The 15,297-nt window shown below is 62.2% G+C and overlaps 1 protein-coding gene across 2 annotated transcripts in view; it reads left to right on the top strand.

The window, feature by feature from the left end:
- TAFA5 (TAFA chemokine like family member 5) overlaps positions 1–15,297 on the top strand; it is a 193,979-nt gene that overhangs the window by 150,551 nt on the left and 28,131 nt on the right. For both annotated transcript variants that reach the window (XM_060306710.1, XM_030855597.2), the window contains exon 3: positions 11,453–11,580. In XM_060306710.1, the coding sequence (XP_060162693.1) occupies positions 11,453–11,580 (128 nt within the window). The remainder of the gene's footprint in view (positions 1–11,452; positions 11,581–15,297) is intronic.

Here is a 15,297-nt window from a genome sequence, read left to right as displayed (position 1 = left end):
TGGGCGCCTGGCTGCCACAAGTGGCCTCCCTAAATGAAAGTGTGTCCCAGCTCTCTACGAAGGGATGTGCAGGGTCTCCACACAGTGAGGCCGTGATGCTCCCCTGCTGCCCCCCAGGAGCCCTGCCACCTCCCGGAACCAGGGAGATGCTTTCCTGCCTCAGATTAAAATGAAAAGCCGGTTGCATCTCCTGTCTACCCTCTCGAGGAGCTTCTGTCAATGCATGGGAATTTGCCCAAGAAAAATGATTGGAGTGTTTTCCTTTTCCCCTCTACTTACATTTCTTAATCCTAGTGAAATAACGAGACAGGTAGCTCATGACAACTGGGGTTTTTCTCTCTCAATCCAATTTGCTTACCCAAATCTGGAGTGTTTTCCACGGGCGCAGGACGCTAACCAGTCATACAGGGAAACGTCTCCATTCTCGAGCTCTGGTGGGGACAGGTCCCCGGCAGCTAATGAACCTCACTAATCAGGGAACCGTCTCAAAAATCAATCCATCTACTGCAACTATTTAAAGAAAAAATAATTATCAAGACTGTTCTCGCTAAATTATGCTGTCTAGAAGTTGTCGAAAGAAAATTTTGTCTAATTTTAAAATGTCATCTGGGTTTTGCAGAGTTTTCTTTTCTGAGTGATGAAAGGATTCGGCATGAATGAGCAGGAGGAGAATGTGCCTTTTCTTCCCGAATTGTCGGGTCTCGAGTGTGACGTGTGCCAGCCTGGTGGGGCCCCCGGCCTTGGCCTCCATCACAGACCCCACCCGGGAACGTGCATGGCCTTGGGGTCACTGGACCCCAGGCTTCTCCAGGGAAAGTGGGTCTCCCCGCCTGCCCCTTGGTCCTGAGAACAGGCCCACATCCTTGAGCTGGGCGTGCCCCATGGCTTGGGGTGAGTGCAGCCTGAGTGAGTGACCATGGCCCTCTTTGCCCGGGAGGTAGAGGTTGACAGGCCCCTTGAGCTCAGGGGTCCCAGCGGCTGAGCTGTGCCCACTCCCATCCAACTCGCTTCCCTGATGGGTTAATCCCGGTACCAAGGGCGGACGGGGGCCTCCCGTGCTTGGCCCCGGCGTGTTCAGAACATCTGAGAAGACTCCAGAAAACTGACAGCTGCCTTGCCTGCGAAGGGGGAAGGTGTGACTCACAGAGGTTTTGCAGTTTGGGCTGGCTCACTTACGTCTGTCCATCCCAAGTGACCAAGGAGACCAGAGAAGTTCAGGGAGCCCGGAGCCAGACCCCTGGGGTGGCCCCCCTCAAAGAGGAGGCGGGCTGCTCCCAAGAAGTCCCCGAGCCTCGGCCTCCCCGGCCAGGTTGGGCACAGAGGCCACCCCTGGACTGCAGAGTCAGGCCCTGGCTGGCTTGGGGGTGGTGCAGGGGTGCGGGGGGCTGCCCCTCGGAGCCCGTCCCTAGTCTGCTGGCTGGGACCCCCCTTCCTGCTCTGGCCTGGTGAGGATGGAATGGGATGGGGTCTTCGGGACCCTGTACTGACGCAGCTCTTCCTGTTGGCGTTTTGGCCTTACTGTCCTGCCCGTCTTGAGTGAGGGTGGGGGTGGGGGAGGGGCGATGACCAAACCAGTGAGGGGGGACAGGTACGTGACCCGCACACGGTGCTGAGCGTCAGGCCCCGTGACCCCAGGAACAGTGGGGGCCATGGTAGCGGTAACAAGCCACCCACCCCAGGCCAGGAGCAGAAGCCGGGCAGGGTCAGAGAAGGTTCCGGAAAGCCAGGATAGGGAGGGCTCTTCGTCCCTGGCACCCTTCTCCTGGCCCGACGCTCACCTGTGTATCCAGGCCCACCTGCTCCACCCCCCCAGCATCCTCGTGGACCCCCTTTTCCGTGCACTACCCCTGCGCCGCAGCGCAGCGAGCTTTTAAACCATCACCTGGACCAGTGCGGACGTAGGGTCAGTGGCCACGTGTGGCTGCCCAGGACGTCCTGTTAGGCCTGCGTCTCCTCACAGCTTTTCCAGCTGAGCCCACTAAGCCTCACCAACAGGGTCCACAGATGACGGACCCTGCGTCCCTCCATCCTGGTCCCAGCAGGCTGAAGTCCGCCTGTCACCAAGTGGGCCTCAGAGCTGGGAGCTGGAGCAGGTGTGTGCGCAGGGCCAGCCCTGCATGGGGGCTTCTCTGCACGGAGCCCCTCCCTCCCTCCCTCCCTCACCTGTACTCGGGCAGCTCCTTACCGGGACTTCAGGGTCTGTGTTCCTTCTCCCCACGGCCCTGTGCCCGTCTGAGGCTGCTGTGAGAATCCACACCGCGCTCTCAGCTGGGACGTCTGGGGCCCCCGGAACACAGGTGGGTAGCCAGGAGCTGCTGTGATCCAAGGCCCCGCTGCCGTCACAGGCTCCCCTTCCCGGCTGTCCGCTGTAATCAGCTGTGGCAAAGCCCCGAAGCATATTTTGGGACCGTTGGAGGCCATTCTATGTACCCAGTTCCTACAAGAGGGGTCGGCACAGCCTGGCACTGGGGGGAGGTTGAGGGGATGAAGCTAACCCTATAAACTGACGAATGTCAGCACAGCCCTCCCTGAAATCGCAGGTAGGGCAGACACGTGCGTGCAGTGTACTCTGATTATGGGGAACCAAGCAAAACGTGTGAGCACGTGGAAGCTCCTAATACACGCGTGAATAGACGTATACCTGTGTCTATGTTAGACAGCCCTGTGGGGGGCGGCAGGGGGCTGTAGGCGGAGCACAGCCCCGGCACGTCAGTATGGGAAGCAGCTCCCTGTCCCCGGGCTGCTGACTGCAGACCCAGCCGGTCCCAGGCCAGAGCAGCCCAGAGCTGACAGCCAGGCCTCTGGAGCCAGCTTGGAGGCCCCTCGGGGCTGGGCTGCTGCTGGGTGGTCTTGTGGGTCCAGCGCGGTGGGAGCCCCAGGACCCCATCCATCCTCTACCTGCCAGATGCTTCTGGGGACAGAGAGGGGCTGGGACAAGCCACCACCCAGGCCTCCTGGAGTCTCCCGTGGCCGCTGCTGAGACCCCGTCCCTCCTCCAGAGCACTGTGACTCCAGCCTGGGGCGTCTCGGGGACGGAGCAGCTTCTCCAGGGAGGACGGGAAATGCCATCTCTACCTGCAGCTCTCAGAACGCAGGCTCACTGGCCTAACGTGCACAGAATAAATGTCTGTAGGAGAGAGTTATTCAGGCCCAAGACTGTCGGAAAGCTGCCCTCTGACCCGCCTACTGATGGTCACAGAGTCGCCTGCAGGACGGGACCCGGTGCCAACTCCCCTGGGGGCAGATGACTGAGGACACATGATTGGCCGTGGTCGGGGTCTGATCCACTTGGCGGGCAGCCTGGCGGGATGCGTCCAGGGCCGTGGAGATGCTCAGACCCTCTGACCCCGTAATTCCTCTCCCGGAAATATGTCCTGAGAAGATAATTCAAAAGAAGACGAAAGGCATGTTGATAGCACAGCTGAGCTGGAAAGCGCAAACAGCAGAGATGCCCGTCTCGGGACAGCATGGTGGACCACAGGAGCCTGAGTTGGTCCCGTGCAGCTGGGGGTGTAGCTGTGGAGCAGCGTGGAGGGCCTAGCGGACCCGGAGATGGAGAAGGACGGGGCAGGCGGCGGCTACACAAGGGCCCTTTAACAGAGTCTGGGGGCTGGGGCTGCCCCAGGGGAGGGTCACCTCCCTGTCCCCTCAGTGGCCCTGGCACTGGTCCTCGGTGTGGCTGTGCTGCCCCTTGCTGGCCTCCAGAGCTCAGGATGCTGGGACCGAAGGCCTATGTCCCACACCAACTGCAGGGCCAGCCACCCGCCTGCAGCAGAGCAGCTGGTGCTGGGGGACACGCACATTTCGTGCCCCAGCATCCCTTGCGCCGTCCTAGCCCATCATGATGCTGAGAGAATGAACAGTGGTGGGGCGGGGCTTCCCTCAGCCGCGGCCGTTGTGACTGGCTCTTACATCAGCTCTGTCCTTGCATCAGCGCCCTACCCTGCCCCGACACAGCGGCCTTCATCCCATCCACAGGTAAGAAAACCGAGGGCAGGCGCCTGACCCGAGGGCCCAGCTGTGAGCAGCGGCACACGGGGACTCGGACCCCAAGGGCTCGAGCTCCAGACGCCACCCTGGCCTCCTCTCCTCCCTGGTCGAGCCACGGTTTCTCCTGCCGGCCGGGCCCTGCCTGCGTATCCTCTTGCTGCCTCTGGGAGCCCGTTCCTGTGCACGGCCGCGTGGAATCAGGGAGCGTGGGGGACCCTGGTCAGGCTGGCCGGGCTCAAGCCCTCGCATCGTCCCCTTCCGGCTGCTGTGTGAATGTGGAAATCTCCTAACCTCTCTGAGCGTCCTTGTCCCCATGTGTGATGTGAAGATCAGGCGAACTGGTTCCTCGTAAGTAACAACCAATAGTCAGTCTATCGATAAAGGAGCACGGGACTCCCCGTGAGGGTTAGCAAGCCGGTCCCCGTGGTCGGCAGCTGCCTGCACGGCCCAGCAGCTTGGTTCAGAGCCCCCAGGAGCCACCTGGCCTGCTCAGTCCCGCCAGGTGTGCTCACCTGGTGTGTTTGGGCATTGACGTTTCAAATGGGAGTTTGTGAAATGCAGAAGCTGCCCCCGGGTGTGTAAGGGCAAAATGGATTTCTCCCGGAATCATGGGGGTTCCCAGCAGATGCTCCGGTTGTTTGCGTTCTCCCAAGCCCAAGGCCACCGATCCCCGGGTTGGGTCAGGGGGAGACCAGAGCCTGCCAGGCAGGGAGGCCCAGGTGTGCTGGGTCATCTCCACACAGCTGCCGGCCCTCCCCAGGCCTGGCGGGGCCTCCCGTGGGCTCGCCTGTCCTCCCACCATCGCTGTGCCCTTCTCCAGAGCGCTACGCCTCTGATTCCTCCCGTCCCTGGGACCAGGCTGCCAGGGAGGGACGGCCTGAGAGTGGCTGTTGCCGGGAAGGTCCTCTAAGGTTAGCTCGGGGGCTACCCAGGGTGCCCTCTGACCTCCCAGCCACACGGGCCTTCCTGCCTCTGCCGGTAACTGCTCCCGGGAAGGGCCTCAACGTGCCATCCCGAGGAGCACAGAGATGGGAGCCCAGGGCCCTCCTGGGGTCCTCGAAACGTTCCCTGCAGCAGTAGCAAATGGACTACATCCTCAGGGCCTGTGTCAGCTCTTCATGTGATAGATTCTTCCAGAACCCTTGATACATCCCAGTTATATTTGACTCCCGTGTGTGTGTGTAATTAATATCTATAAGCTTATATTAAATGTCAGCTGCCCCTCTCCTCATGGGTGTGGATGTGGCCTCACCCCTCTGTCACCAGCAAGATCCGGGGGACTTTGGGGACAGATACCTCTGGGTTAGATGCTGCCAGAGACAGCGGCCTCCCCGTCTCCGACGGACAAGGTCCATTTATGGCTGTATCTGAGAATGTGGCCGGAGATTTCTGGAATCCCACTGGTTTTGTTCTGGACGACTCATTTTTCCAAGCTGTTCAGTAAAGTAAGCAGACTCGTGTTAATGGAAATGAAGAAACAGTTTATTCCGAAGGGACCCATGCAATTTACGAGCAGCAAAGGGCGCAGGCGTTGAGCGGAGCGAGATGGTCTCCGCGATCCCCGTCCATCTGTCCAGACTCAAGCGAGCAGCGCGCTGGCCGCTGCCGTTGCTGTCTGAGCAGGCGTGCTGTCCACCAGACCCCGGACGGCTTCAAGGTCGTCCTGGTTGTCCCATCCTTAGGCTTGGGGGGGTGGGCGAGGGCATCGTGCAGGGGCGTGTTTCTGCGTTTCCACATCTTCGGAGCTTGTTTGTGCTGGTAAACAAAGAGGGTGTCCCGGCGTCATGGGCACCACGGTGGGGAGAGGGTGTTGCTGGCGGCAGGGTCCCCACATATGTGCAGCTCAGTCACTAGAACAGAATTTCAGACGTCACACGGGGACATACCCACCCACAAATACTTGTGCGTGCACCTGCGCGCACAACATACAGGTGTGTGCACACACACGCACACATGTACACACGCACACATGTACACACACACACACACACAGGATCAACGGCTGGGCACACAGGCTCTCGGCCGTAGGAGGCTCCCGTGGCTGGTGAGCTGATTGAACTGGGGTCCACTCAGACCCTCTGTACCTCCTCGGGATGCTGATCAGGAAGGTTGAAAGGAATCAAATAGGGGTGCTTAGCCCCGTCGAGGAGAGCACCGGGGAGAAGCCACAGCGCTAAGTGTCCCCTTTGAACAGGGCAAGTCTGAACTCTGAGGCCCTCCAGCTTCTGCCTTCCGTCCTGGCCCTTCCCACGTTTTCCCTGCCTCACGTGGGTCATCTTTTTCCTGAGATGGAAAATTCCAGAGCATTGGCCCTGGAGGGTGGACACTGCAGCTCCAGGGCTAAGCCAGCCAGAGGCCCTCACGGGGCCTGGTGAGGGCAAGGGCTCAGGAAACGTGAGCAGATAGAAAAACAGCTTTGTCTCACGGGCCTTCCGGAGAAAGATGCTGCTGGTCTCCACTGTTGGAGACCAGCTCTGAAGGTTTCGCAGGCTCCTGAGAAATTGCACATGTAAAGCACCATTAGCTTTTTGGGGTGTAAGTGAGCTCAACCGAAGGCCCCTCCGTCCGCTGGCTGTCAGATCTGAGTGAATTTAGCCTGGAATCCCTCTGATGCCAGGCGGCTGGTTTTCAGAGTGGGGACCACAGGGGCCGGGCTCCTTCTGTCTCTTAAGAAGGAAGGAGCTGGTCCCCCAGGCAGGGCCCCAAGGCAGATGAGCTATGTCCCTGTTAGGACCCCTGGTGAGCGCACCTGTCCTGAGGGTCCTCGTGGGTTCTTCGTGGGCTGCAGCGCCGCCCTGCTCACCTGGGAAGAGCCGTCCTGTCCCCTGAATGCACATCACTCCGTCTCCTCTTGGCTGTGTCCCCACAGCCCCCCTCTGTGGCCCTTGTCACCCTGAAGCTGCCAGGATGTGTCTTCGACTCCAGGCACAGTTTGCCCCACAGTTTTGGCAAGTTGGCCCTTCAGTCGATTGACCCAGACCCACCTGAAGCAGTCTGGTCATGTCCAGGACCTGCACCCCTGCCGGGCCCCCCGCTTCTCAGCCCCCTGGACGCCCTGGGCCCTGCCCTGCTCCCCTCCCAGCCACCAGGCCCCTGCCTGCCTGAGAGCTTGGCCCAGCGCCCTCTGTGTTCCGAGAGGCCTTCTCAGTCCCCTGGACGCCCTGGGCCCTGCCCTGCTCCCCTCCCAACCACCAGGCCCCTGCCTGCCTGAGAGCTTGGCCTGGCGCCCTCTGTGTCCCGAGAGGCCTTCTGTCCTGTCCGTCACGAGCAGCTGGGCTGCAGGGGCGGCTTCCTCCTGGGGGGACGGCAGCCGGGAATGAGCCCCTCCGGACCTGGAATCACCCGGGTGTCCTCGCAGAGGGGGATTCGGAGAGAAGGGACCCAGCCTCTCCATCCCAAGGCCCCAGCACTGGCCGCTGGAGAGATGGGGACCCTGCAGGCCGACGTCCACACGTGCACACGGTGGATGTGTGTGCGTGTGGGCGTGTGTACGTGCGAGGCGGAGGGAGAGGCGTGTGGGCCAGGCCGGGTCCCAGGGCTTCCGCTTCCTCTCAGAGGCTCGAGCTTGCAGGCTGGTCCACGCTGGGCCCCGAGGCCCGGGACAGGCACTGGGCGCGTGGCCAGCAGGAGATCCACGCCCCTGGCCTGCACGGGCCGAGGGCCCCGTGGTTGTGACACAGGAACAGGCTGGACCGCTGTCCACATCCGTCAGCCGCCATCCCTCTGCCCCCTCGGCACCCCCAGCCCTGGGCGATGCCCTCCCCCGCTGGGAGCTGCCACGACGCTGGGGCCAGAGGAGAGGAGGTGGTGACCTGTGGGCACGAAAGGCCCCTTTGTCCCTGGGACGTGGTGGCCCAGCCCTGTGCCTCCGTCCGCCTGCAGCAGGAAGTGGGCCGGGGCTGAGTGAGCCGAGCTCCCGCGGCCAACGAAAGGCACTGAGTGATCAGCCTGGCCGGCCAGTGCCCTCCTCAGGGCCGGCACCCGCACGCCCGGGCCACCGCGCCAGGTGGGGACAGGGCGGGGGCCAGGCAGCAGGTCTGCCTGTTTGTTTTGCAGACACACCCACATGACTGCTGTGCGCCAGGCCAGCCCATGAAGTGGTCCCACAAGTATGGCAGTGAGCGTGCCTGTGAACGTGTGCACGTATCTGTGTGTATGTCCGTGGTGTACACGTGTGTGCTGTTTCACATGTGTGGGTGTGGTGTGCATGCCTTTGTGGGTGTTTACGTGTGTGCATGTGTCTGCACGTGGGCATGTGTGACCTCTGCATTCCTGTGCATGTGCACACGTGTGTACGTGTGTGTGAACGTGTGTGGCCAGGCTCTGTGGGACCTACGCCCCTCAAGCTTTCCTCCCTCTTCCTGACTGACCCTCAGATGTTGTCCCGTTATGTTTGTGGGGCTCCCCCCAGGAGAATGGGGGGTGCGTGTTCCCCCACCGCCGTCGCCCCGCCTCTCAGTACTGCGTGTGGGACAGAGCAGAGGGGATGAATTCCTGTGCTTTGGGGAAGGGGAAGGAACCGGCCCGTGTCCTCGACCAAGGGCCTGGAGCCCAGCTGAGCTGCGGCCGGGGGCGGAGCCTCAGGAGACCCGCAGGCATCCCAGCCCCCTGCATGCTTGGAGCCTGGCTCGGTCTCTGCCAGTGTCCGTCTGCCGTCTCCAGCCCCACGGTCAGTGGCCAAGAGCGGCTTATTTCCTCACCTGACCATGAAGGGTGTGTGTTTTACACATGGGCTGGCCAATCCCTGGGCCAGGTACTCCACTTGCAGCTTCTTCTCTGTCCCCTTGGTCACCAAGCTTCCCGGGGAGGACGGAGCCCACGGGAAGCACTGCTGGCTCGAGGTCCTCTGCTGGCACAGCAGTGCAGGATTGAACCCTTCCCTCCTCTGCTGTCTTGTCCTGCAGGCTAGCCAGGGAAGCGTGGGTATCAGAACCAGGCCTCTGACGTGGCCCATGCTGCCCTGCCCCGCTGGTCTGGGCCAGTGCCCTTCTGGGCTCCAGTCTCTCTGTATGGGGCCTCGCCTTGGCCTCCCTGCCTCCAGAACTGCATTTCCCTCTTGCATCTGAGGGCAGGTCTGTCACCTGAGAAGGCCACGTTCCTGCTCTTGGCTCCGCTCCCTGGGCACAGCTGGGGTCTGGATCCCCCTGCCGCGTGGTGACAGGCACAGTACGCTGACAGCATTTCCCTGGGTGCAGCCCAGGAGACAGGAGCACAGGTCCAGATTTTTTTTAGCCACTCTTGAGCCTCTTCCCACGCTGTCTGTCCTGGATGACCCCAGAGAAACCCTCCCTTCTTTCTTTAATTCGTCACGACCGTCTCTAAGCCACACACATAGGGTTTCCGGGGATCGGCGGGGTGTGTATTTCAATCCTGTCGCTGCCTCATGGGTTTACGGTTTGCATTTGTTGGTGTGCAACAAGGTTTTTGTGTTGTCATTTACTGTCACCGAAATGGTGCACCAGGGACGGCGGGGCTGCTCCGGGGACTTCTGCCGGAACGATGAGCGGATGAGGAAAAGAGTCCAGAGGGGATGTGCTGGAGAATGCAGCCTCCTGTGGCCCACGGGTCCTGGCAGGGCCACGTGGAGCGCAAGGCGCGGCTGGAGCCGGGCCTGCCGTGGCCTAGAGACGTTTCTGGGCAGCAAGGTGGCCCGTCCCCCACACCTGCCGTGAGAGCAGAGCCGCGTCTCCTCTTCCGTGGGAACCACGCTGACGCTCGGCTGGAGTGTTTTTCCGCTCTGACTTCAGTTGGCTGCGGGGCATCTCCGCACTGTGAGGTCTCCCGGGCCGTCTTAGCTCAGGCTGCGGTCACAAAGCACCATAGGCTGTAGGTATCGAACAGCAGAAATTCATTTTCTCGAAGTCCAGAGGCGAGGAGGTTGCGATGCAGGTGCGGCTGACTGGTGGGGACCCCCTCCTGGCCCACAGACCGCCGCCTGCACTGCATCCCACGTGGGAGAGGCTGAGCTCTCTGAGGTCAGTTCCTATAAGGGCACCAATGCTGTGGGGTGAGGCCCCACCCTTATGACCTCATTTAACCTCAGGTACTTCTGTAAAGGCCCTGTTTCCAAGTCCAGCCACTCTGGGGTCAGGACTTCATCCTGCGACTGCAGGGGGCGGGGGTCACAGCTCCGTCCGTAGCTTGGCCTAGAAAGGAGCCGGTCTCAGGATGACCAGCTGGCTGTGGGTAGAGAGATGCTTGGTGTGGGTCAGGTGAGCAGCACACTACCCACAGGGCCCTCTGCCTGCCCCTCGATCCCAGGACACTCCCCGCTGCGCTCAGGCAGTTCCCGCTTGTTTGTCAGAATTGGCAGCAAGGGGTCACCTGGGATGCCATCCTTGTCTGTTTTCCAGACCACCTCCCCGCCCACCCTTTGTTAAGACTCACCGAGTCACCCTCCCCTGCATGGCCCCAAGGCCCAGGCCCCCACGGGGTGAGGCCCCTCCCAGGTCCCCAATCGCCTTTGTAGGGACAGTCACTGCCTGCAGGACTGGTGGCGTGATTGGCGGCCCGCATGCCAAGTGGAAATGCTGGGACCCTTTAAAAGTTATTAAGAATTTCAAGATGCAGGAAGAGCAGGGTGGGGCCGTGGGGGCCGCTGCAGCCACCAAAGCAGTCGAACCTGCTTTAAAAGGACGCGCATCACTCCGTCCTAATTCAAAACGACCCGTAGTTCCCAGGTTCCGTGAACAGTTCCATGCATACAGTCGGTGTTCTCTCCATCACAGAGTCCCTCCTTCCAGGGTCTCCGTCACATATGGGTTCCCAGGCCCTCCCGCCACTGCCACAGAAAGGTGGTGGGTTTCCCAGGAAAAGAGACACAGCCCCCTTCTGCCTGGAAGCGTGGGTTTGGAGTCATCAGTGCTTAGCGGCCACGGGGTCTACCTTCCCCACCCCATCTGACAGTGACAAGGACTCGAGTCCTGATGTCACCAGCCCTGGGACGTCCTCGGGGGGAGGGGTCCCCTTTGTGGATGAGGGCCCTGGAGGGCCGTGGCCTCCATACGATCTGCCAGGAGTCCCCACCCTCCCCCTGCCCACCTCCCTCCTAGCACCCACCCAGGCCCCAGGATTGCGGCCTGCGGTCGGGCAGTCCCCACTGCATCTGAGGGGGGTCCTGACCGGGAGACCTACCCCCACCCCCGCCCACTGCTGGCTCCCACGCAGATTCCAGACAAAGGAGAGAAGTACATTGTTGCCTCTGGGAAGGGAGGTTCTTGAAACTATCCCCAGCGCCCTCAGTCACTACTTACTGAGTGGCCAATGGCAGAGCTGGTGGTGGGCAGTGAGCGATTGACTGCGAGGCCAGGGAGGGGGCAGCAGTCTGGCCAGGCCACCCTGATTGACACCAGGCGCTGCCCACTGGACCGTCCCGTCCCTGAATTCCGGTGCCGGGAATCGGGCTGCGTAGGTAGGGCTCAAGCCCCAGGCCAGCGCTGACAGCTCTCTCCTCTCTCCGCAGCACGAATCATCAAAACAAAGCAGTGGTGTGACATGCTCCCTTGTCTGGAGGGGGAAGGCTGCGACTTGTTGATCAACCGGTCAGGCTGGACGTGCACGCAGCCCGGCGGGCGGATAAAGACCACCACGGTAGGTGCGCGGCGCTGGCTGTGCGGGGGGTGCGGGGGCCTCAGGCAGCAGAGCACACTGGGGCGGGGTGCACCCCACACGCGCGATGACAGGACCGACACACAGGCTGCCAGCCCCGCCTCCTCCAGAACCTCCCTGCTCTGCGGCCGGATCAGTCTGTCGCCGGGCTGCTCAGACCCATCACACGGTCACTGAGTGCCCAGCGGCCCGAGAGGCTGGACAGAACCCCCTCCAGGCCGGTCAGCCCACACAACATTGCCGGTGAAGTTGTCCTGTTTCTGGGCCATGTACTCCCAGCTCCAGGCTGGGGGGAAGGTTAGAACCCACAGAAGGGCCTCGGAACGAAGGGCCTTTAAAGAGAAAGGATTGGGGAGGGGCCGTGGGCCTCGTCCAGGCCGTCCCCTCGCCCCCCAGGCAGGCATGGTGGCTGTTCGGAGCACAGACCCCGAGAGCCCCTGAGGGTGCCTCTGTCCCTCCTGGATCCCACCGAGAGGGACAGTTGTGGACTCTGGGCTCCCCAGGCTGGTCTCCCGCAGGCTGGGAGGCAGAGGACGGCACAGTGGCTTTGGGGCTGTTTGCTCTGAGATTCCTTTCCCCAAGGAAAACTCATTAAGCACAGGCTGGGATGGTGTGGGCCAGGGGAGCGGGGCTGCCCGGCCGGGGCCACGGGGACGGCTCTGGTGCTCCGTACGCTGGGCCCGCACAGTGTTGGACTCCGCCAGCCAATTTTCACCCCTCATCCGGGCTCTTCCTTGTGACATTGACGTAGACAGCGGAGGACTGGGGTGGGCTATGGCTCCTGGCCAAAATTCCCGCCTCGATGCTGGGGGACGTTATTTCAGGGAGGTCTGGGGTCTCATGGAAGGATCTGGAGCTCTCCCCTGGCATCCATGGCAGAGAAGCGGGGGCCACGGCCCCTCAGGAATTAGTCTAGAGGAAAACCCACTCCTTCCTGCCCTTGCAGCCTCCGCTGGAGAAGTCAGATGGGCTGTTTCAGCAACGTCCTTAAGAGGCCAATTAGGTGTAGCTGCTCCGAGATGAGACACAGACGCCCTGGTCCCACCGCCGGCAGGGAGGTCGTGTGGGGACAAGCCAGGCCTCCGGGGGCACATTCTGAGGGCGGGGCTGTCAAGTGGAGACGCGGGCCCGGGGCTGCACCCAGACAGCCCATCAGAGGTCTCGGAGGCCTCTTGTGTTGGCGGGAGTTCGGGCGGGGGGCCCTGCCTGCAGCCTCCCCTTGCGGGCCTGGGGGTCCGTTCCGAGCAGGGCCGCCCACGAGGAGCGGTGGGCTGGGCTGCAGCAGGCGCCCCCGGGTCCCCAGTTGTTGAAGCCGCAGCTGTGCGCTTGTCTGAGCGTCGGCCATGCTTGTTCGTGCACGTGCAACGCGGAGGCAAGGGATCTGTCGTCACACCTGGCAAGTGTGCGGGTGTGCCAGCTCCTCACCTGCCACCTGCCTCACTGCTCCGGGAGCGGAAGGGCCTCTGAGGTGGGGCCGCTGCCTCCCCGACCGTCTAGGAAGCAGCTGACCTTTCCGGGAGCAGAAGGGCCTCTGAGGTGGGGCCGCTGCCTCCCCGACCGTCTAGGAAGCAGCTGACCTTTCCAGGTTTCCCGAAAGGTGGAGACTGGGGGACAAGCAGACCCCTGGACCCCAGGGCCACCGCCCCCAGATCCGTGAGGCCCAGGGTCAGCGTGTGGATGTGCAGGGGGCCCGGGCCAGCCCTGGTGCGGAGGTGCTGCGTCGGGGGTCTTTTGAACGAACACCCACAGGAGGTGAGGCTTGGAGGGGACTCCGGGCCACCCGCCCTCCGTGGCGGGCCTGGCTATGCATGGATGCGGGGTCAGGCCTGCCCTCCAGGTCGCGTGGCCCCAGGCAGCACCCCTCAGTCTCCTCACGGTGAATCGGGGCATCTCCTCCCATCAAGCCCCTGAGCCCGTCCCGGCTCCCGGCGCCCTGCGCCCCCGCCTCTCGGAGGTTCTGGGGGGCCTCTACGTACAAAGGGCGCCCCTTCGGCAGCCCTAGCACCCTATCCCTGCAAGCGCAGCCTCAGGTCCTCAAGTTGCTCTAAGACGTTTGCTGGGAAGGTGCAGACAGTCGTTTTCTTCGGACTCACGGGTCTCGGGGCTCAGAACCATCACCTCGGGTTTCCAGCCGTGAAAACTGCAGCTGGGGTGGCTGAGGGAGGCCACGGCCGGGGGTCAGTGAGCCGTGGAGGTGGCTCTGCCCAACTCAGACGGGGCCTTGGCGCTGCAGAAGGCCCACGCGTCTTCCAGGTGAGAAGACAGTCTCTGATGCGCGCATCCTGAGATCAGCCCGCCCTGGAGAGCACCTCGTGCTGGAACAGGTGCATTAGGAGAAGCCCACGGTCCAGGCAGGAAGGCCCCGCCACACCTGGGGCAGGTCAGGGAGGGGTGCACCCGCTCAGGGCCCCTTCACTCCCCCGGCGGGAGGCGCTCACACTCGGAGACACGGCCGAGTGGCCGGACGTGTTCTGTGACAGTGACCTCCCGCCTATGTGCTGGCCCGCAGGGTCGCATCCCCACCGGGGAAGTGGGCCCCGCGTGCTTGGGTTGGCAGATCCCGCTGAAATGACCCTAGGGGACCAGCGAGCTCTGTCATCATCCCAAGTGTCTGCAGAGGTGACCCTGGCCTGTGTGCGGAGACCTATTTTCAAAGCTTTCTTAAAAGCTTACTTGAGCTCTTGACCCAAACACCTTATAATTGAAGCACGTAATCCCCTTCCACGATGGCATCTCGGACCTCTTACAGACGGCAGACTAGCACTGTGGGGTTTCACATTTTAGCATAAATTGGTTTTCCGTGAGGGGGGCTGTAAGGCACCTCAGGATTGCTTGGCCACAGAACTGCTAATTCATCCCAGGTGCCAGAGTCTCAGCCCAGCGCCCCTGCAGCCAGGGCCACGTCCAGAAGTGGCTGTCACCCCCCCACCACTGCCTGGTCACGCCCCACCCCCTTCTCTGCATGGGCCATGGCTGCTCCCTTCTCTGTGTCCCCAGCAGACCATGAGCTGCCCGAGGGCAGGCGCAGGCCTTGTGGTCCCGCCAGCCCCGGTCCCTCTTTCGGGGCTCCCGTACATCCATGTGATAAATTGATTAATGGGTTAGCAGAGCCCAGACCCCAGGCACATGCTGACGTTTGCATCTCCTAGATCACCTCTTTTCAAAGTGCAGGTCGTCACCCCATTAGTGGGTCGTGAAATTAATTTAGTGGCTCACGATCAGCGTTTTAAAGAAAGAGGAAGAAACAGAATAAAAACATCCAGGAGCATCTGTGTCTTGAGGGCAAAAGCTGCTTCGTGAAGCGCACACAGGGTCACAGGTGAGGTCACGCGGGTACCAGGACAGGTTGCAGTGAAGAGCTGGGGACCCGGCATCCCGGAGGTACTCAGGGCGGCGGGGGGGACCTGGCGTCTGTGGCTCCCGCGATCCCTGTTCCGAGGGCTGCCTGTGACGTCGGTCGGTGCCGGGCAAGTGGAGCAGGTGGACATCACAGGCCCTCCCCAAGGTCGCAAACAGCATTCCCTCCTTGGCCCTCTCGCGGCCCCTTAGAGCAGAGCTGACCGGGCAGGCAGAGGGGAAGGAAAAGGCCAGGCCCCAGGTAGGCGTGAGGCCCCCGCGAGCGGAGCGCCGTCCTGCCCACCCTCGGCTTCTGTCCAGATATGAGCAGCTGGGGCGGCGCCCGGGCTTTAGTGGCACTCA

Source organism: Globicephala melas, chromosome 10, assembly GCF_963455315.2.
Source record: "Globicephala melas chromosome 10, mGloMel1.2, whole genome shotgun sequence".
In the NCBI taxonomy this organism is placed as follows: domain Eukaryota; kingdom Metazoa; phylum Chordata; class Mammalia; order Artiodactyla; family Delphinidae; genus Globicephala; species Globicephala melas.
Note: the sequence above shows the minus strand (reverse complement) of the source record. Positions and strands in the feature narration are given on the sequence as shown.